This window comes from Symsagittifera roscoffensis, chromosome 4 (assembly GCF_963678635.1).
Source record: "Symsagittifera roscoffensis chromosome 4, txSymRosc1.1, whole genome shotgun sequence".
In the NCBI taxonomy this organism is placed as follows: domain Eukaryota; kingdom Metazoa; phylum Xenacoelomorpha; order Acoela; family Convolutidae; genus Symsagittifera; species Symsagittifera roscoffensis.
Window position 1 is genome coordinate 62,993,418 of NC_087065.1, and position 23,561 is coordinate 63,016,978.

Consider the following 23,561-nt stretch of genomic DNA (forward strand, 5'->3'; position numbering starts at 1 on the left):
TCGACCCGGGTGCTTTGAAAAATATTTTAAGACCGGTCTGCCCTTGAGAACAAAAATTTACAACTGGATCTTGAATACAATAAAAATTAAAAACCTAGAAACAGAAAAGAAACATCTCGTTGTAAATTATAAATTTGATTATAAATATAAGATGAAACTTCAATTTGGTCATCTTTGGAGAGTGACAGGCACAAGAATTTTGACGGCGGTGCGATTTTTTGAAACACCTATTCGACTTATTTTTAGGTCAATCTTTTTTGAGTTTTTGAGATCTGTCGAAAACACAGACTGTCCAATTGTAGCAACAATTCAGGCTTTATGATATTCGTTAAAATTAGTATCAATTTGGCACCGAAGGCGCTTTCAAGAACAATTTGGGTAGTCAGTCAGTAGCAAATGGTGTTGACATAAAATATAACCAAGCTTGAGACCTTTTGGAAAACTTGGCAAGCAGAATGGGTGGGTGTTCCTCCGCCCCTGTCCCCTCGGTACGCTACTGCTTAAAAGTCAAAATCTTGCAAAAACGGAAAGAAATGATTTATGAAAATTCATTCAAACGAATTAAAGCTTTTATTAGTCTACAGAGGTGCTTCAGAGCTTATATGTCTCAATCTTGCCATTTCAATCCAAATCTTACTAAAACCCTCGATAACCAAGATAACAGGAGCAATCAGAGGAATAATATTGGCTCTGCTGTTCAAATCCTCTTTAAAGTTTCTATCATGTTTCTGACTCTTGTTTCGTACCCTATTTTTTGGGCACACTCCTAGTTTCAGGAGCTCAATTTATTTTCAACTTGAGCTTTAAGTAAATTTGCATTTCTGCAAATTTAAGTTGAAATTCTTTCAAGAGATTATTTTTGTGTTTATTTTACCATTCTAATTAGTCCATACCATCCGTTAGTGGATTTCGGTCTTGAGAAAATTTTGCTTTGATCTGCATTATTTTGTTCAAAATTGGGAGAAATTTGTGAAAATGTTCCTGACAAGTTTGTGGCGGATGCTGACCCCTGTAGTTTCTACCATAGCCGTTGCAGGTCAGTAGTTTATCTATTTTATTCTATTTTGAGATTTTGTTTGTCTTCAAAATTATTCCAATTTTTTTCAAAAATTTGAAAACCTGAATTACTGAAAAGTGGCATTTAATACTTTTCAATAATTTTTTAAGGAACAAGTATGATAATTGGTTCCCAGGCAGGGGCGGATTAATTAATAGGGGGAGGGAGGTGGATTCGTCTTTTTTACAAACCAAAGGTCCCCTCTTTGGTATTATTTTATATGATCCAATTTTCGCCGAACAACCCTAAAAATTTTCTAAAGACGTCTTTGGCGCCAAAACATACTAACTTACGGAGAAGCGCGCTCCGAACAAAACATGATTTTTTGGTCAACATTTTTAAAAATTAGCCCCCTCCCCTCGAGGAAATCCTAGATCTGCCTCTGGTTCCAGGAAAAAGCAATTATAAAAGATGGTTCCGCAACTTTTGTGAAAATTTTAAGAACGAAAGTAAACAAATGCGAATCATGTTTTTGAAAATTTTGAGGTCATCAATTTTTTTTTCAGGGACCCATCTAAGTTTAAAGGACCCAACTATCGCCTTTTTATCACTTTCTGCCTTTTTGTATTTCAGCAATATCAGAATTCATTCAGCGCAATTTCATAATTCTGTAAATTAAACTGGTCCTAATTTTACCATCAGAAACTTAAAATAAACGACTGCCTGAAAACAAGACAATGAAACACCGCAAAAAATGAAAAACGCGTGCGCGTAGGTTAAGCTAAACGCGTGCGTGACGCCGCCGCTGACTGTTTTTTGTCACGCTTCCATCCCATTGAAATATTTCATACGCGACTGCGTTTGATTTTGATGTTTAATGCTTTAGTTTGCTATCTTGAACTCTACATGATATCTTCAGATGGTGGGCATAAATTAGTACCAAAACAAAAAAAACTGTCGTTTTAGTACCAAAAGTGTTCAATTGGTCAAATACTACTCCATTGGCGGATCTATTTAACAATTACAACCCTTTAAGAAGGGGGTAATTGTTAAGTAGGTTAAGTCAGTTGAGTTTTTGACCAATCAGAAAGCAGCAAAACCTAAATTATGAATAGAACGCTCTATTGCTAGCTTACTGTTTTTGTTTATAGGGATGGCAATTCTTTTTTAGATACCATAACGGGAGGTTAAGTAAATCCAAGCTGACTAACGCAGGGTGCGCTTCGCACTGCGGTGATAACTGGATCTAAACTTTCTACAGAAGTATGCCCTGTGTTGGCAAGATAGCTACACAATGATGACTATGGCGTTCATTATTTTGCTTTTTTTGTTCGGTTTTTCAAAAAAAAGTGCAGAATAATTATGCTTGCGGTGTTTTTTTTATTCAGTCATTTTTTGACTAATTATCAAGTTTTTAAGGAATTTTTTATACCATCCAAAAAATAACGGTGTCAAAACTCTAAGAAAAATTTTAACTGTGTTCATTTTTTGGTTACTAGTATACTTGTTTGGTCTCGTGACAAAACTAATTTAGATGATTGGTCCCGCCCATTTTCTAAAAAGAAAAGCCATCACAGCATTTGAATCTACTCCTTGGGGTTGGCGACCGGCTTCGTACCCGCTTGACTAGCTAGGCACGTTTGGACAGAGCAATATAGAGAAATAAAAATGCTTACTGTAAGAATTAGCAACATATTGTTTCTTGGTTTTTATTAGGAACCACTGCATTTTTGTTTTGAGGGACCAAACAAGTAAACTAGTACCTTTTTTTTGTAAATGTACATGGGTTTAAAAATTGCTAGTTTGACCAAATTGGCATAATTAACGCGCAATAAGTTGCGTTTTTTAGAACACTCATAAGCGGCAAGTTAATGCGTTCCAAATTGATTTAAGGCCAGCACTTTAGTACTATTCAAACCATAATAAGCGCTAAACGACCCTTTGTGTTTTTATAGGGTGTCGGGATGGCATGATGAAAAAAGGGGAAACAATTTTTGACCAATATGATTTCGAGGTCAACAGTTTTTGAACAAGCGGGATTGATTTTTCTTTGTAGTAGAGGTAAGTCTTGGTACATGTAGTACTGAACCGTTCAAACTACTCATGGCTCATTGTTACTGTGTGTTTTTGCTCCCGGCGAAAAACAGTAACGTGTTTCAATGTTTCGGATACTTAAAGAACTAAGGTGTACAAGTTACCAACAATTTTTATTGTCAATTTCGCATATCAAAAGCAAGAAAAACAGGCTCAAACAATTGTTATCTATCTTTTTAGGCTAAAAAAATCTTGAGATCTACTAAACAATAGCTCCCCCTTTTTTTCAAGAAAGGCGGGGCAATTTTTAAAAACAGGCTGAACTTAGTCTTACGGCGCTCTCTCAAGTGATGTTGTTGTTAAAAAATTCTTCATTTGTAATTCTTCACGTGCGATGACTTCACTTGGAAACATTTTATAATGATTATTATTATTTCTATTAAATAGATTATTTTGACCAAACTTTTGACAAATCAGATTGCAGCAGAATTCGAATTTTAAATAGAAAGCAGTGCGGGGGCTATTCTCATACGCGAAGGACCTCATACGCGAAGGACCGAATGGGAAAAACTCGTAGGCGAAGGACGGAAAACAAAATAAGCCGAAAGTCAATTTTTACAAAAAGAACCAATTGCCATTCAATTAAGATGCATTAAACGAAGGAATGTCTTGCTTCTTTCATTAGGAAACCCTTGGAATACAAAATTTGTTCCTATTAGGGGGCGGTTAGTGACAATTCGAAAATTTTGCATATTTTCTGTCGTTTTTATATTCGGCCAATATCAATATTAAGTCCCTTGAAATTTTTACTTTCGTTCAGATTTTCGCGCTTCCTTTCCAAATTTTGGATTACTGAAACCTAATTGGCTTATTTTCATTTTCGCGCATAAACATTTTATAATGAACGCGTATGAGGGATTCCGCACTATAGTGCTCCTAACTGCTTTTATAGGGGGCTATTCTCATGCGCGAAAGACCAAATGGGCAAAAAAAACTCGTGAGCGAACGACCGAAAACAAAATTAGCCGAAAGTCAATTTTTAAAAAGAAGTCAAAGGGCAAAAAAAACTCGTGAGCGAACGACCGAAAACAAAATTAGCCCAAAGTCAATTTTTAAAAAGAAGTCAATGGGCAAAAAAAAACTCGTGAGCGAATTACCGAAAACAAAATTAGCCGAAAGTCAATTTTTAAAAAGAAGCCATTCAATTAAAATGAAATAAATGAAGCAATATTTTGCTTCTTTCATAACGAAACGGCCCCTGAAATATAAAATTTGTTCCAATTCGGCGGCAGTCAGTGACAGTTTGGAAATGTTGCATTTTTCTGTCGTTTTCTTTTTCGGTCAATATCAATATTCAGTCCCTGGAAATGTTTACTTTCTTTCCAAATTTTAGATTACTGAAATCTGATTGGCTGATTTTTATTTTCGCGCATTCGTTCCTTCGCGTATGAGGGATTCCACCGCTTTTAAATTTATAGGGGTGGCAATTCTTTAGTAGATGCCACAGGGAGGGCGATCAAAATCCAGTTTATAGACATCATATATAGACATCATTTCTAGACATTTTTGTTTCACATAAAAAATTGCGTCTACGGGCAATATTTGTTTATTTATCTGCATCATTTAGTTCTCAGTAACGACGAAAAATTTGTCTCATTATATGAAGTTTGCAACAGATGCATAATCAATTCTGGAGCAAAGAAACGGATAAGGATTGGGTCATATTCTTTCGAGCCACCTTGACTTCAAAATTTGACTACTGAACGAATATTGGGTTTAAAATATATTTTTTTGCAGGTTAACCAACTTTTATTTTCTGTCTCTCCTTACTAGTTATCGGCTTTTAAGTAAGCCATATGTTGACAATTTTTAAGTATCCACAAACCTTTGTTTTCCTGGTGATTTTTTTCATTTAAACATGAATTGAATCTGTAACTCACTTCACATTATCTGGCAACACATTGAATTTCATCCCAGATTTTAGCATAATAGTTTTTGATTTAGAATCCGGGGTGTGCAAAGGAAGGCTTACTCGCAAGTATTCAGCCTAGTCAGCCCATTAGAACAAAATTTGGGTCTGTTGGCAATTTCGCATAATTAGTAAAAAACCAAAGCTTTCTGCTTTTGACCGACCAGATCCGAACAATTGGGAGTACCCATTTTGACGAACTTTTGTCATTGCATCAAACAAAAAAAATCAGAAAAATAAAAAAAAACTACTCATACCAAAGTAAAATTTATCTGCCTTCATATGTAGAAGTTAAAATTCCATTCGAAAAGCCGCAACGAATAGTGGCGCGCTGTATACGCACAACGAGTGCAAAATTGAGAAAAAGCGCTTATTTGATCGTCCAAATTGACAATTTTTGAGCATGACCATTTTCATTTGTCTTCACGGCAAAATCGATAAAGAATTTTTAAGCTACTCGCTTAATCGTGTCAGTTTCTACCTACTTACCCGGGCGAGGTCCGCGACTTAAGAAAAGACTTTGCATGCAAGTCGCGCCGCATACTGTTTTCAGACTGGATTTCGCAGTCGCGCCGCGGGCTTAAGTCGCGCCGTCAGTCTTTTATTAAGTCGCGTCGTCAGTCTTTTCTTAAGTCGCGCCGCTTAAGTAGTTTCTTAGGTCGCGCCATCAGTCTTTCTTAAGTCGCGACGTCAGTCATTTCTTAAGTCGCGCCGTCAGTTTTTTCTTAAGTCACGCAGTCAGTTTTTTAAGTCGCGCCGTCAGTCTTTTCTTAATGTCAAAGTGAAGAAATTCAAATAAGCGCGGGTAAACGGCGGGAGTAACTATGACTCTCTTGAATCTATCCGACTCTCTTAAGTCTATCCACATACCTCTCAGACTAGTGAGAGTCTGAAACAGAGGCACTTAGCTACGGCTGAATGTGTCTGCTGGCTAAAATGTGGCTCTAGCAGCTGAAACCCGGGGGGAAGGCTTACCCTGGCCGTGTCGTGAAAAGTGATCCTGTATGCTATAAGCTGCAGCTTTCAATCAAACCCAGCTTACTGGAAAGTTTCAAGAAGTACGAGCTGGCACCCTTGGAACCCAGTAGCGATGCGACACCAGCCACGGGGTATCTCGGAACCACTTAGGCGGGGAGTAGAGCATGGCGCTCCCGACTGCATCTGTAATGGGGGTGGCTGGACGGAGTTCGAGCCAGTGGGCAATACGAACAAGCCAAGTGGAGACTCCTCCTCTCCGATCGACGCAGATGTACATCCAACCAGGAAGAAGACGACCCTGCCTGTCTCTAGCCTTAACATTGGGATCTGGGGGATAGGCGAAGATGAACAGCCCGCGACAAAACCCGTGAATCCATGGTGTTGAACCCAATATGCTCATCGCTACTGGATTCAAAGTGACAAAGCGCATCAGTAGCTAAAGACCCTCTTGCCGAACAAACCTTAAAAGGCTGCCACAGGAAGACAAGCGAGGATAATACCAAGTAGCAAGAAAAAGCTAAGGATAATCCTATATGCCAACGCTCAAGAATTGTTCAAGAAGGATAAGAAGAAACTTCTCGAAGTAAAAGAGGATCTAAAGAAGCTCACGTTCAATGGAAGCAAAATCAAAGAAGGAAGAGCAGAATACTGGCGTACGATAATGGACACCCACTCAGCGGACAACTCTCCTCTAGAAGTTGATCTTCCACAGTGCAATAAGATAGAGAGGATCATCAGTGAAGCAGAGGTCAGAAAGCACCTAGCAAGCTTCGATAGGAAGACAGCTGCTGGATTGGACCAAATTGATCTCAATGACCTTAAGAAAGTCCGGATTAGGATATTACCACTGTCCTAAAAGGTATAATCAGAGGATCAATTGTTCCCACTGAATGGAAGCTGGGACGCACTACTTTGATAGAGAAAATGGTTGGAGCAGAGGAGCATGGCAACTTCAGGCCAATAAAAATTTCCAGTCTATGCTTCCGCCTACTGAATGAGCTCTAAGCAGAAAAGTTGGAGTCGGCCAATACGATTCTGGACTGCCAAAAAAATGGAGTTGCGGTGGCAATCAGCCAGCTTATCAGAGTTTTTTCAAAATTATAAGAAGAATACGAAACCCTTCGCCATTGCTCTAGTAGGCTTCAGTAAAGCATTCGATTCTGTAAGCCACAATGCAAAAATGAGTACATTTGAACTCATTTATCAGATCAGTACCAACATGGCTTATAGACTTCATCAAGGACCTCTACGATGGAAGCTGTACAATCTCAGATTGAGAACTAATACATCCAAGAAGAAGGATACGACAAGGGGATCTTTCAAGTCCACTTCTCTTCAACCTTGTACCAGATGAAGTTCTGCATACGGTTCCTTCGAACACTTGATCCAAAGAAAACGGTTGAACACTATAGCATATGCAGACGATCTCTTAATAGCGGCAAAAGATCTACGCTTCCTACAGATGGTTCTCCAAAGAGTCGAGGACGAGGCAGAGAAGTTGGGAATCTCGATAAATGCTAAGAAGTCCAAGCTCATTAGTTGTTTGAGCGTGCCCAAAGAGAAGAAGATCATTTGCAGAATTAAAGATCAGCTTGTGTCAAAAGCAGGAGTCATACGGCAGCTAGAGTTTAATAAAACAGTGCGCTACCTTGGAGTGGATTTCAACAGACATGGTGTGAAGACTTGGAATACTTTCGGAAAATAGAAGAACCTCATGGAAAAGATCAGTAGTGCTACGCTGAAGCCACAGCAAAGAATTTATCTGTTAACTGCTTTTTTCCAACCGACGATTTACCATCAGAGCACCTTTGCTGACTTGTGTAGGAAGGACCTACATAAGATGGACATGCTTATCCGCAACTTTGTTAAGCAATGGACCAGGATCCCGAAGGATCTAGCGACAGCCATAATCCATGCTTACTTAAGAGATGGAGATTTCGGCATGAAGAGCATGGTAACAAGGATACCACGACTAAGGAAAAATAGGAAAGTTCAGTGTGGGACCCAGGCAGTACATAACTTTGAAATCGTAGCCAAAAGAAATGAAGATGAATACTGGAGATCTAAGATACGAAATACTGTAGATGGACAACATCTCAGCATTCAGACTAACAGTGCTGATGCAGCCAGATGGATTACAAATGGGACTGAGCTGATGTCCGGTGCAGACTACATTAGGGCCCTCAAAGTACGATCTAATTCAATAATGACTAAGCAACGCCGACGAAGTTACACCAAAGTCGGTAGCACTATCTGCGATGCGGGTTGCATGAGCCAGGAGGGCATAAACCACATTGTACAGAAGCCTCCTGAAACTTGGGGTGCCCGAACCAAGAGTCACGACGAGTTATGTACGTTCCTTGAGAGAATCTTGACCGAAAAAGACCTAAAAGCCATGCGTGAAGCATCCTTTCGATGTGGAACCTCAAAACAAGAAGGTCTCAAACCAGACCTCGTGGTAGCTCTTAAGGAAAATGTAGAAATCCTTGATGTTACAGTAGTATCAGGTAGTAACGAGGAAGGCATGATGGCAGCGCATAGGAAGCGAGAGAAATATCACAGAGATGACCTCATGAACGAAGTAATGACGAGTCTACCAGGGAAAACTGAAGCGAATGTGATCCCCATAGTAGTCAGCTTCAGAGGATTCATCTTATGAAAGAGCGCTGAGCTCATGAGATCAGAGCTCAAACTCAGAATGTCAAATCTAGAGCTGTTGGTGGTGAAGACGTTAAACCTGATTAATGGAATATTAAGACAATTAGAAAGTTTTACTGCAAGACTCCATGAAGCAAGATGAAAACATCAAGACAAACCGGAAACGGCGCCTTGTGTTCGAATGAGACATGAAATAGAGGATCGACCAAACCCAACGGAACAAATTCCCTAATTCAGATGTTCAAAAACTTATGAAACTCAAAAACTCAGAAAAAAGACTTTTTTTATAGATTGTAAATATATTACTGATGTTGTATTTCATAAGGATCATCTAAATTCAAAGTTGAAATTTTAAAAAAGTAGCCAAATGCCTTGTCATGTAATTAGTGGCGCGCATGAATTGATTAACGAGATTCGTACTGTCCCTAGCTACCATCCAGCGAAACCACAGCTTTGGGAACGGGCAAAACTTAAGCTGCGCGACTTAAGAAATTACTTTTGGTTTTTTGCTCAGTCGCGCATGTTGCGGTGGTTTATTCTCGGTCGCGCCTGTCTGAAATTGAAAATTTGCAGTCGCGCTGGTCGCGCCATTACTTTAGGTCGCGCCGGTTCCGACGGTGTTTTGAGTCGCGCCGGTCGCGGCGGTTTTTTTTTTCAGTCGCGCCGGTCTTCAATTGCCAAGTTTCGGCCGCGCTGGTCTGGAATTGCCAAATTTGAGTCGCGCCGGTCTTTTCTTAAGTCGCGGACCTCGACCCGGGTAAAAAAAGCAATATTAAGAAACTTTTCGAATGCCTAGATGATTTCGATCAATACAAATACTCGAAGGAAACAACCATACTCTGACTGGATATCCATTTTATTCATTTCACAATAATAACATCAATTTCGACACAGGTTTCCACAAAACACTGATTTTACGAAGGTATCAAGATTGTATAAGTCTTCGTTTTTAGACAAATATAAAGATGAGGAAAAACAACTTAAATAAACTCCGCACGCTGTACCACGCAGTAGTATTTTATCAGATCTGATATATATTGCGTTGTTATACTTCCTTTTCTCTTTTGCAAATTCAGTTTTATCTTTTCTTCCTGTTATATGTTATACCATTTCTTACCAACTAATATCTGGTGGTATGTAAATGTAAGCCAGACGAAGTATAAGCCAGCCTAAGTCTCAACCAGCGGAAAATATGTAAGCGTAACAATTATGTAACCATTCGGAAAGTCATGTAAACTTCATTTTTGTGACGTAACGTTTCGCCTGGCTTATATTTTCCACTTATTTTCGGTTGATTTATACTTCGGCTGGTTTATTTACTCTCGTAATATCTGTAAGAACTGCGCCTGAGTTCAGTCAGCGCGTTGATTTAATTGTATCTACATGCAATTTTATCTCAATTTACTAATATTTGAAGGACCCATCATTTTAAGCACCAGCAGGCTTAAGAATCAACATTTACATACCATAGATTTTGCTTGTTACTTATCTATCATTTTCATCTAGACGAACAGATCGGTACTTGTTATTTTTTGTTTTATTTTCAATTAGCAAAATATCTCTTTATCTTTGATTCTTGTGCCCGTTGCGATCGCTAATAAGAAGCCTTATGATGACGACCTTTGCTGCCCCCAAATTGACATCTGATGAAGTAGGATGTCGAGTCAGTTCGCTTGAAGATGTCGATCAGATGGTTGAGTTGATATTGAACACCTTTATGAAGTCTGAACCCCTGAATGTTTCCATTGACAAACAGGAAACGAGGAAAGTTTTCTCACCACTTAAGTGTACTGGAACTATAAAACGTTATTTTCCAATTTTAATTTGTATGGAAAAAAAACATAAATCTCTGCCAGCTGAAATATATCTTGAAATTATGTGCGAGAGGAATTTCAAACCCGGGTCGAGATGCTCACTTAACTTATCGACTTTCAAAATCGAGCACATGTCAGTGCTTGACCGAAAAAGAATAGTCGAGACAGGGGTTTGGGTCGAGCATAAAGTCGAAACATACCTCGAGCACAGTCGATCACGGTCGAAACATACCTCGAGCACGGTTGAAACATACTTCGGGCACGTTTGAAACATACCTCGAGCACAGTCGAAACATATCTCGAGTAACTTGCTCCTGGCCACCCCGGAATTAAACTCACTCCAGTTGTTTCGACCGTACTCGGGTATGTTACGAACCTGTCCGAGTATGTTTCGACCGTGCTCGAATGTGCTCCACTTAAAATTTGCCGATTCCTCTTACAATTTGCTTACAATTCCGCTTACAATTTTCAACGCTACAGTGTTTTCGCGATTTGTTCGTGGAATCCAAACAGCAAAGAAGGTCAAGGAAAAGTAGCAATGTTGCGGATTCCGCCGCAAATCTGATTTTGGTCTGTTGCGGAATCCGTATACAATTCACAAAAAGCCCGGTTTGTCTTCGTCATGAAGTCAAAAAGCGGATATGATTCGATTCAAAAATTTGAAAACGGACAAACATCGACTCAAAGATTCCAAAAGGGTCGAGAAAATCAAAAAATATCTTCCTTGGATCGAACACGGTTGAGAACATCTTTTTGTGGTCGAGAAAGTAGAAAAATATCTTGCTTGGGTCGAGCACATTCGAGCTAATCGTTTTGGTGGATTCCGGTCGAAAACATTTTTTGCTTGGGTCGAGTACATTTGTTTTGGTCGAGCACGGTCGAAACATATCTTGCTTGGGTCGAGCACGATCGAGAACATTTGTTTCGGTCGAGCACGGTGGAAACATACCGAACTTTGGTCGAGACAGTCAAAAGGTACCGATTTTTGGTCGAGACAGTCGAAACACCGATTTTCTGTCGAGACAGTCGAAAGATACAGTGAGCACCTCGACCCGGGAAAAGACTCAAAATTCAAGCTCAACAAACTAGCTGACCCTGAAGCGCTCAAAAAAATTGACCTTCTTTTCAGTGCCAGTATAGAATAAATAACAATTATTTGTTGATGGTGTAACCTCAATACCGGTTAATAAACTCTTGAAAAGCATTTCAGTTGCATAAACTTATGAACCACCGTAAATCTCAAAAAAATAAACTTCAGAATGTAAAAAATGCTCAAATAGTAAAACATAGCGAAGCTTTTTCTGTCGTAATTTCGAAAAAAGCTGTACTCCTTGCAGGGCCGGATCTAGGATTTTCTCGAAAGGGCGGATTTAAAAAAAAAGAAAAAAAAAACTTTTTCGCCGCTGTCAATTTTTTTCTCAAAAACGGGTCTAAAAGCGCAAATTTTTAGTGTCGGTCAGCCAAAATTGGATGTCCAAAAATAGTACCAAAGGGGGACCCTTTGGGTTGCCAGAGGGTCGAATATCTGAAGGGGAGGGGGGCGCCCCTCCTAAATCCGTCCCTGCCTCCTTGTGTTATAAAAATGTGCCAGGGAGTAACTTATAAAGCTTAGACACCAATTTTTTTTCTACCATCTTTTTTTCCAACTGTTGCTCGATACCATAATTGCCAAAACAAAGTATCTTTTTAAAATATTTCAAAAAATCGGAAAAAACAATTTTATGTTTCTTCAAATTTTTATTCTAGAAAAGTAGCTAGACAAGAATGATAAGTAGACTAGATTCTGGTACCTAGACATGAATGGCGTTCATTGCCAAACATTTATTTTTTCATTTTGAAACTTTTCTCTTTCTTTCGAAGGAACCTGGATTTCGATTATCATTCAGCTTTCAGAAAAACAGTCGAAAGAGGAGTCGCAGATCAGCAATCAGTTGTCGCGATGCATCGCAACCAAGTTTTCGGCCTGATTATTGCTGAGCTAACTAAAATAGAAGAGTTTACCGAATTTCACTCGAACGTTCCTCAAATTGGGTCAATTATAGCATACTTATACCAGCAGAGACAAGAAAACCTACCTGAAACGTTTTTGCATATTCGTCTTGTAACAGTCTCTGAAAAATTCCAAAAGCGTGGAATCAGCGGTAAACTGGTCGATTACGTCATCGAAAGGTCGAGAAAAGCGGGAATTGTTGCGATCGAAGCGGAAGCTACTGGTATTTATAGTCAAGCTCTGTTAGCTAAAAGAGGGTTCCGATGCATAAGTGAAGTGAAATACTCTGATTATAAAGACTCAAATGGCGAACTGGTATTCAAATTTACAGAGCAACATCAAAGTATAAAAATGCTAATTTTATATTTATAGGAGGGAGAGTAGAAAAACTTACCTTTTATTTTCAAAAAATTGAATGAACTGTTTTGAAGTACAACACTTGCAAAATAATTAAAGTCAGATCAAACTGTATTTCCAGTAAAAACAACGGTAAATTGTTTTGTTCATAAGATTCCTGATTATGAAAGTTTTCAGTTTCAGTTTGCCCGTAAATCAGAACAAAACTCGGAATGCTCCAATTGCACCTTAAAGCTGGAGAAAAAGTTTTTAACTTCAAAAAATTGATAAAAAATTTTAACTTCATTTTGACCTTGCTGTTTATGCTCTACACACTATGTGAAATGCACGCTATGTCAATTCCCTACAAGCTATGTCAATTTGCCGCTTATGTGCGTTATAAAGACACAACCAATTGTGCTTTAAATATTCAAAGTTGGCCATATCAACAGTTTTCAAACCCAACAAGACTGCTTGTTTCAGGGCGAAGCCTGCTTGTTTCTATGGGGGAGTCTAAATCAAAATAATTGATAGAATTTTTTTAAAGTCGTTTTTTAAAGTAGTTTACTAAAAAGACCTAAGAGCATGTCTCAATCCAATTTGGAACTATTTTTTAAGACGTATTAAATCTCCGCTTACGCGTTAATAGCGCGAAATATATCGCTCGTTAATTGTCCCAAATTAGCCGAATTGCCAATTTTTAAACCCCCATAAATTTACTAAATATGATCACAGGTGATATATTTTTTTTCTAAATTTGAGTTCAAGTCAATGATATCTTTTGAACGATTCAAAAAATTCCGTCAACAACTACTCCGTCAACAGAAACTCCGTCAGCAACTTAAAAGTCAAAGTTTGCCCGGGGAAAAACACGAGCACAAATATTCTGTTACTTTTTTCAAAAATAGTAATCAAAATAACTTTACAAAAAATTATAGCAAGCAGATGAAAACTATTTATAAGTTTGACGTCAGGAAAACCAGTTAAAAAGTTGCAGAGCAGTCAAAAATTCATAAATTTTCCGTCATTTTCTTCAAAAGTCCGAGCAATTATTTTATCCACTTTAGAAAAAAAATTAAGAACCAATTTTTGATTATTCAAAAATATTCGCACCATAGTTTAATTTAGATACACACTTTAGGGAGACTTGTCTTTAAATTTTTTTCATGAAAATTGTAATTTTCAGACTTTTTTTGCTCTGTCGTGTGTTTTTTATGCATTCCATATAAATGACATTTCAAAAAACAATCTGCGTTTGAATTTTTTTCTTTCATCTGAGCATCATGCAATCCAGATAAACGTTGATTTTGCAAAAATTATTTGCAGTCCAGATAAAAGTCGACTTTTTATTAAGCTATCTGTTTAAAAATTGTTTCTGTCTTCTTGAAAAATATATTTCTTGGAATTCCGCTTTAAGCTTAAAACAAGACTTCTCATATATCAGGGCAAAGCCCTGAATGTTTCGACTGCCCATTAATCCATATTGAATCTGCTGGAAACGAAATTTCTGAAAAACTGTAAATTTTGGACAACATCTAAAGCATGAAGTGAGAAAATTTCAGCCGTACGAATATAATACGACCGATTAGCTAGTCTCAATTCAACTAGGAACAATTTTATTTTGCGGGTCTGTTAGTTCGCGTTACATTTTTAGCATTATGCATAAAATCTTCAAAGAACACAAACATTTTTCCAGGGCATAGCTAAGTTTGCTTTGTTCAATATCCCATAACTTTGCAAAATAAGGTCGAAGGTAAATATTTTTAGGTTGATTTTAGGGAGTCAATATCTTCAACGGTGTGGATATAAACAATTTTTTGTTAACAACTATTTTTTAGATAGCCGAAAATTGACGGCTGAATAATAAAAAAAAACAGACCAAGCATAAATATTATGTTTTCTTTAAAAGTCGGAATAATTATGCAAAAACCATTTAATGTATTTGCTGGTTTTTTTTCAGCCAGCTGGAGAAAATATAAAAATTGCGTAATATTTTGTTTCGCTTTGACCCTTTTCTCAAAATTTTAGTCAGCCCGTTTTTGATAAGCGATATGAAATTAAAAAAATTGTTCTTTTTTTACAAAATTTCCATGTTTTTGAAATTAGTTCCTTATCACATTTGAATAATATTTAAACGAAATTTTTCCCTGAGTTTCACACGATTGATACAACCGATTAGATCTAAATCGGCTATATTTTTGTAGGACAGCATGTATGAATCCTGATTGTTTTATATTTTAGCTTTTGCTGTGATAAGAAACTCTCAGCTATTTTTCTGATTATAATTATGAAAAATCTCAACTGACCCTGTTTTTGACTTAAAAATTGTTGTTGACCAAAACTTTTATCATAATTTTAAAAAGGATTGAGAAATTTTGAAGAAAAACTACGGGCGTCAGAAAAAGTTAACAGTTTCATCTGATGTATAGGTTATCTGAGTTGCGCGGCAGTTGCATTCACAAGTGAGTCGCCACTTACATAGATCTGTTAATATTTATCTTACACAGCATTAACATGACATGACGACTCCAAAACACGGTGTAAATTGTTGAACAAATCAGCTCTATATCAATATCTGCTTTCCTGTTCGTTTGTATTGCAACAAATGAGTATCCATTGGCTCGCTTTCTTATAATTATTGAATGAATTGAGTTTTTTGTTCTTCAGTTCCTATACTTTCGTTCCCAAGACTTAACAGAAGATAGCCGGTTACTGTGCAAGTTTCACAGAAAGATCCAACCATAGTCTTTATAAAGCAACAGTTTTTTTTTCAAATGAGTGTAATTTTTTCTGTGCGGTGTGATAAAAGGATCTGAAAGAAACACTAGAGCTTAAGAGTACTCGTCAGTCAAAGTAAAATATAAGCAATTTGTAAAACAATTTTGGAGAAAAATGACTGGATAACAAAAAAAAATTTTTTGTGTTTTTGTTTGCACTTCTTTGAATTTTCGAAGTTTTTGATTCCAAAAAGGCGCTAAAATACTCAAAAAAATTTACCTCGAGAGAAACGATGTTTTTACGGCATAAATTAAGCTATTGTAAGCTTTTAAGCTATTGAAATAAGCTATTGTAAGCCTGCTCGCTCGCTTTACTCGCTCGAAATTGGACGAAAAATCATAAATTTCAAAACCAGTTTTTTTTGACACAGGAAAAATTTTTCGAAATTAGACAAAAAACAAAAATTTTATTCCAGTTTTTCTTGACACAGGGAATAGTTTTTGGTTTTTTAGCATGGTTTGAATTACGACTGAAATGGTTTTAATATGATATATCACTCAACTCACTCCGACGATTATTTGTGGCAGATAATTTTCAATTTTGTGAATGCATTTTGTGAATTGTAACCGGATTCCGCAACAAGGATGCTTTCTTAGATTTTCTTTTCTTCTTTCATTTTCTTTGATCGTTCATATCGATTTGTATTTTGTATATATATACACAGTTTATTGAAACTATACGGTCAAACCGACTCTCAGGGTGACAAATTGTTGACTTCAAGATTCAAAATAATAAACAAACGCCAGCAGAGCCTACCATATCTTGTCACAAAAACTACAGTGTAAAAAATGACTCGACAAACTAAAAAAACATTGCTCAACTATGAAACAAAAAACTGATAAAACTTTGTAAAAACCCCTCCCGAGTGAATAAAAAAGTTGTGAAGCCCTTTCCAATTAAATGAAAAGTTTCAGCCACGGGTAAAAAATTGCAAATTAAATGAATTTCTCAATCTTAAACTCTGAGCTTTACTTTTAGTGTAAAAAATTTCAATTCGTATCATAGAAAAAAATAGAAAACAATTAGAAGAAAAACCTATACCAGTCAAATCAGTTCAAAATTTAGATGTAAAACCCTTGAATCTGTTCAGAGAAGAGAATCATTCTGAAAACTTAGATACAAGGTCGATAAGAATCAGGAAAACGTCAAGATCAGGATCGACCAAAGTCCGCCAAAATCGACCAGACTTGAGAACGAAAATTTTTTGATTCCCAAAATCTTTCTGTCGACCCATACAATTGATATTTATTCGATCGCTGACACCCAAAATGACGAGGCCAAACTGTATATCAATTCAGCTACAAGGCCACTCCCTTCGACCTTTCTTTGATATTGTTTTTCTTTATATTGTGCCGACAAACTTTTTAACATTTTTGGAGATTTTTCACTGCCACTGACTTACACATCTAAAAAATGCGCCCAGTCAGTGCACAGTTTGGCCTCGTAATGGAGAATATCGAAACAACTAACAACTTTCTTGCCTGCTAAAATCTCATTTGCTAGCATCATTGGACCACCAAAACCAAAAAGATCAAAATATTTTTGAGCTGCTAGCACATCATTTTCTGTTTTAAATCGCATCTCATGATAACTATTATCATTTTAGTAGCGCCAGTTTTAATAAATTTTATTCATTTTAAAAAGCTTGAACTTTTTGTTATAAAAATTTTAACTGAAGTCGAAAATTTTTGTTTTTAGAAGATCTTTTATTCTCATGCTCGGCAGTGCATCTCAGAGCATTCGGACATTTACTGGTTAATAGGTAAAAATAATGAAATTTTTACCCATTGATAGGTTATACTGGAAAATTGTAGGTTATAGGTTATCAGGGGAGCAACATTGTAAGATTTGAAACATATGGCTTGCTGACAAGTTGTTTAAAAAACATCTTTATTTGGGTTATTCAAGTTATAATAAAATGAATTTGAAATTTACCTCACTAATAAATTAAATCGAAGTTTTTCTAATAGTAGCATTTACAAATAAGAAAAATTTTGACCATTTAGGTTAAGATCAATACCATCCAGTGGGAACAGAGCCGCCGAAATAGCTTTTCAGCTCTTTACAAATAACCACTGGTGACATTTCTGGTTTGAGAAAGGTTGACTCACCCTGAAAGCAGATACTTTAACCACGTCTGACCAAATGACTTCTTCGAAACAAAAATTTCCATTTTTTGATCCAGCTATATAAAAAAAATTGGTGCTTACCGGTCTGAGGTCTGCGAGTAAGCAAAACATCATCAATTTCCGTACTCACAGACATACCTACGTTGTTTCTGGCGTTCTGAGCGAAACTGTGCCCTATAGACTTTTTGTTGAGACACATTATTTGGGTCGTGCCGCCGTTTTTCTGTGGCGTCCGTGTGTTTCGACCGTCTCAACCGAAATTTAAGTAATTTCCGACAGTGCTCTATAGGACATATATATATAAGTAACAAACAGATCGATATATTTTACTTATGCTATTCGTTTTAGGAATAATAGTGATAGGGCTGTTCGGACTTGTGCTGGGTCCCCTCTGTTACGACAGTCCTGGATCCCCCAACAGCATCTGCAAAGTGGTCCGATCTCAACTGGTCGCAGCTGCACTTCTCTCCATAGGAGTGACTGTCGCGATAGGTGCATGTATAAAACACGCCAGATATGTTTCATCGACCAAACATATAAAATTGCTTCGCATTTAGGTTTCCAAATCGAGTTTAGATTTTCTCTTACGAAAACTACAGCACTTAGCCCGTAGTTTGAAAATAGTTGTTTATGGTTTGATACAGGGGCGGATTCAGGGAAGACACTCTCCTCCCCTCAGGGATTTGATCCCCTGCCGACCCAAAGATTCCCCCTTTAGTATTATTTTCAGATATCCATTTTTGGCTGACTTTAGAAAAGCCTGAAGGTTTTCTAATGGCTCCTTGGGCGAAAATGTAAACTAATTTTTGATTTTTGAGGGAGGGAGCACGCGCCGAAAAACGCATTTTTTTAAGCCAAACCACCCCCCCCCTCCAGAAAATCGTAGCCCCTGGTTTTAACTTATTTAACAATTAGGTCTTGAGTTGCCTTCAATTAGCTGGGGGATCATAATAATCACAAAAGAGCATGCAAGTTTTGCAACAAAACGAAATGATAATCATAGCGATTTGGTCAAAAGTGAAAAACTAACTCACAAAAAGGTAAAAAACATCCCACCACCCAAAACAAGAATGTTTCAATAGATGGACCAAATATTTTTCTTAGTCACTTGCATAAAATATGAAGATCGTTCACCCATCTATCATCCTTGTATTTTGCCATAGTCTTAATTGTCATCATCGTCATCGAAGTGTATTCGAGGAAATTTGACGCTCGTGAGGATAGATTACACGGCATCTTCGTCTACAAGCCGCCTCTGAAATTTACAGATGAAGAAATTGGCCCAATAAAGGAAAGAAAGTTTGACTTAAATCTTGAAGGTCGGGAGAAGCAGCTAAAAATCGTCTTGACGGCTTAAAAACTTCTTTATTTTTATTTATAACATTTGAAATTAACAATTTGTTATTTTGGCTACACGCGCAGACTAAGAACTTTAGATTTCGATTTTTTTTTTCACGGAAATCGAGATATCAAATTAAAATCAGAAAGAGTTTACTGATTTTACACTTTCAGTCGCGCCGATTTAAATTATCCAAAAAAAACGAAAAAAAAAAAAACTGGAAAAATTGAAACAATTTTTCTCAAATTAGGTTGACAATAGACATAAAGTGTGGTTTTAGATCGGCTGTTTTGTTCACAAATTAGGCAAAAGCTACCCTGTCATTTTTTGAGGTAACAAAATGGAGAGTTGAAAAACCAGACGAAGTATAAACCAGACTGCTGACAATCAAGGAAGTCCCGAGTGTTCCGACTGCCCCTTAACTGGCATCGGAAAAATTTTTTTAAACAAAATTTTAATGAAATACAACTTTACAAGGCCAGTATCAAATAGAAAAGCTAAAAAATGAGTCAAACAAATTTGATTATTTAGTCGATAAAATTTTGAAAAAAAGGCCAAAAAAGTCATTTTTAAGCACTTTTTGGAAGATTTTGACGACAAAATCCCGTTTTTTTTTCGGCGTGCGCTCCACCCTCAAAATTAATATATGTTCGCACCAAAGGTGCCTTTAAAAACTTTTAGGGTCAGTCCGCCAAAAATGGATATAACAAAATAGTATAAAGGGGGACCCTTTGGGTCGGCAGGGGGCCGCCCCTGATTAAGCGTGTCTCCGTTTCAATATGGAACAATTTTGAGTGCTTGAATAAATTGCGGATTGAAGTCATGCTGACCCCGCAGGTTGTCAACATCTTTTGAAAAATTGGTCGGAATAAAAAACTTCAGGCATATGTTTTTCTCACTTTTTTCGAAAAGAACGAAAAACGCGCAGAGTAAATAAACCCACCAAAAATCCTCTCTTACAATAATCAAACTGGCATAAAATAAGTCTAATTACGCATCTGTTACTTAATGGTTACGTAAGTATTGCAACATTTACCGGTTTTCGGCTGGTTATCTGGTAACTGTTTTACACTTTGATTGGTTTTTTTACTGATTTGTCAAAAATCCTCGAAGTTTTGTAAACTCCATGGTAATTCAAATCAGCACTGTACTTCAACTGGTGATGAAAAATTTTAAAACAATTTTTGAACGTTCAGAAAAACTTGCCTAATAAGTTTATTTCTCAGGTAAATTGAACGTGCAGAAAAATTGATGAGTTGGCTCTCACTCTGGCAATTACTTTTGAAGACCGCATTTTTAAAACTCGATCTTGATAATGCTTCTCATAACGACAAAAAATTTCAGCATAAATATGATTAAAACCTTTGGGTCTGTCTATTGAGATCTCTCAAAATGATTTCTTTAACCAAAACTGCAAGAAATGAACAGTCATAGCGAAAATCCTTGTTAGCACAACATGCAAAAATGTACGTGACCTCTGTAAGTTTTTGAGAAAGAGGTAAGAGCTTAAAAGGAATGGGTAATTAGATAACAAATGATCTTGGTTCTTTTGAATGTTTTGCTGTTTGAAATGCTCAAACCATTTCAAAATTAATCGCAAATTACGAAAAAAAAAATTTGTTGCATAAAAAAAATCAATTATTCATTGACCGACAAAAATAAAGAGGGCGCAAATCAAAACACAAGATTGCAGGAACACAACACAAGATTGTCAACACAACACTGAAGAGAGCGCATATCAAAATCAAAGCAGGAACAAAGCACAAGATTGTCAACACAACACTGAAAAAAAAACGGTGCAAATTTATTACGAGGCCAAACTGTGCACAGGATAGGCGCACAATTTTGTGTCTATATGTTCCTGGATTCCAGAAACTAATTAACAAACATATTTCAAAAAGTAAGCGGAACTTCCGTGGCTTCCGCGTACAAATACCTGTAACGTTAATTTTGTCGGCACATTTGTTTTGTCGCATATAGCTGTTTTGGATTCAGCAAATGTAAGAAAACCCGGCAAAATGTAATTGAAATCCGCAAATGTAAATGGAATCCGCGAAAGTTGTAAATAGAATCCGCAAATGTAAGGGGTTCCGCAAACTGTAATTATCCGTATCAATCCACCGTCTCCTTCAGCGATGGCAATGGAATCAAGCACGCTGTATCCACTAATCCTGAGCACGAAACGCAGTCGTTGTCTATTTCAAATAACGCTGCTTTTTGCGAAAACAATACATCGTCATTTTTTAATCCAGATGTAACAGCAGCTATTAAGCCCGCCCCAAAGCGCGCCGCAAAAGGAAAGTAAAAATATTGTAACTTGTGGGGATAAATCTTCCCATGTTCTTGGTCTGAAGTAGGACCATATCGACGACACTTTGGTCGTAAGCCGTGGTGTCAACCGTGAACTTAAAAATTCGATAACACAGCAAAAAGTGTTAAGTTTCGTTTCTTCCCTTTTCGACCCCATAGGTCTCGTAGCGCCCTATACCGTTAGAGCGCGATTATTGTTGAAAGAAATCTGGCGCATTCGTGGGCAACATTGGGATGATGAGCTACCCGTTGATATCAAGACAAAATTCCTTGCCTGGCACTCTGTTTTGCCATCTTTAGGAAAAATGAGTATAAAGCGCAGCTACTTCTCCGCACCAGTTGTTTGGGTTGAGTTACACATGTTCGGTGACAGCTCAGAAGAAGTTTTTTGTGCTGTAGCTTTTCTTCGCGCTCGTGTGAAAACTTCACTCGAAACACAAGTTGCCTTGGTCTTTGGAAAAGCAAGAGTCGCGCCCATGAAAGCGCTCTCCATCCCGAAGCTTGAACTGCAGGCCGCGTTACTCGCTACCCACTTGAAAAAAGATGTTTTCAAAACTCTAACCATTCCTGGGTCAAACACATTCATGTGGACTGACAGCACCACTGTGCTCCAGTGGTTAAATTCAGGTAGTAGACAACCCACGTTCGTGGCAAACGGGATTGGAGAGATTCTGGAAAGTACTAGCGTAGACCAGTGGTTTCACGTCTTAAGTGGAGACAACCCTGCTGATACGGGAACCAGAGGAATCTCAGCGGAGTCCTTAAAAACAAGCAGCTGGGTGAACGGGCCAAGTCTGCTGAAAAGTGGCGAGTGGCTTTTCAAGCCAAGCATAAAAGTACTTAAAAAAATTCGCCTGGCTGGTCCCGCTTGTGACTTTAATGAAGGTTTTGAGCAGGCCTCTAATTTTTCAAAAGTTGCACAAAAACAAAAACAACCCATTTTATTTGCATGGGAAGAATTCAGCTCGTTTCGTAAACTCCAGCGAGTGGTTGCCTTCATGCTCAGACTGAGTCCGAAACACCGGCGCTACCGCACTAAAGTCAAGGAAATAACCGATCCGGTTGAGTTAGAAACCGCCAAACAACGACTTTTTTGTTGATTTCCCAAAAGGAACCTTTTGAAGTGGAATATTTACTCCTGTCTTGCGATAAAACCGTCAAAAAGTCTAGTCGTGTCGCACAATATGCACCGTTTATGGGTCCTGCATTCCTCATTTGTTCAACTGGGCAAATTCGTCGCCTAGTTGAAAGTGAATATGACACAAAACACCCAATAATCCTCGATGGAAGGCATAATCTGGTGAAATTGTTCGTAAGTGATATTCATTATTGCTATCAGCACCAGTTCTTAGACTACCTGCGAGCTGTATTTCACTTAGAGTTCGCAATCTTGAACCTTCGCTCTTCATTAAAGTCCATTGAAGTCCACTGCCTTATATGTAGGAAGCGCAAAGCCAAAATATGTCACACCTATGATGGCAGAGCTTCCAGTTTAAAGGCTTGGTTATCGCCAGCCTCCCTTCACAAACTGTAGTGTTGATAATTTTTGATTTTTTTACGTCTCAATCAGTAGGAGTTCTGATAAACGATGGTGCTTCCTTTTTACATGTATGACCACAAGAGCTGTACATATTGAAATTGTCTCGTCCATGGACACGAGTTCGTGTGTAATGGGAATCGAAAAATTCATTGCCCGTCGCGGCACTCCATCAGTCATTTGGTCAGATAACGGCACCAATTTTGTGGGAGGCGAGAAAGAATTCTTGAAATGTATTCAGTCGTGGAACGGACAAGCACCCCCAGAGCTGGCGAAAAAAGGTATTAAGTGAAAATTTAACCCCCGGCAGCCCCGCATCACGGTGGCTCTTGGAAACGTCTCGTTCGGTGTTGTAAAAGGGTATTCTACGCAATAATAGGAAGTAGAAAGCTCACTCCCGAAGTCCTTGAAAAAGTTTTCTGTCTCGTAGAACAATCACTGAACGCTCGACTTATAACATCAGTAAGTGTAAGTCCGGATGGTTTTGAGGTGTTAACTCCTAATCACTTTTTGTTAGGCCGAAATGGGACTAGCTTCCGTTCTCTCTCTTTCCAGAAGCACTTCGACCATCGAAAACAATATATCTGAGCGCAAAGCTACGCCAACGCAATTTGGAGTCGTTGGCTGCCAGATTATGTGCCAACGCTGAATAAGCGCAGTAAGTTGCACTCCGATAAAGACGTTATTTTAAA

The 23,561-nt window shown here is 37.7% G+C and overlaps 1 protein-coding gene across 1 annotated transcript; it reads left to right on the plus strand.

Moving 5' to 3' along the window:
- The first annotated feature begins 489 nt into the window (after positions 1–489).
- On the plus strand, positions 490–19,040 carry LOC134844984 (uncharacterized). Its single transcript, XM_063861812.1, has 3 exons — positions 490–1,036; positions 18,032–18,175; positions 18,847–19,040. Exons 1-3 carry the CDS (start codon positions 976–978, stop codon positions 19,038–19,040), a joined length of 399 nt encoding a protein of 132 aa, XP_063717882.1. The 5' UTR covers positions 490–975.
- Positions 19,041–23,561: the final 4,521 nt, after the last annotated feature.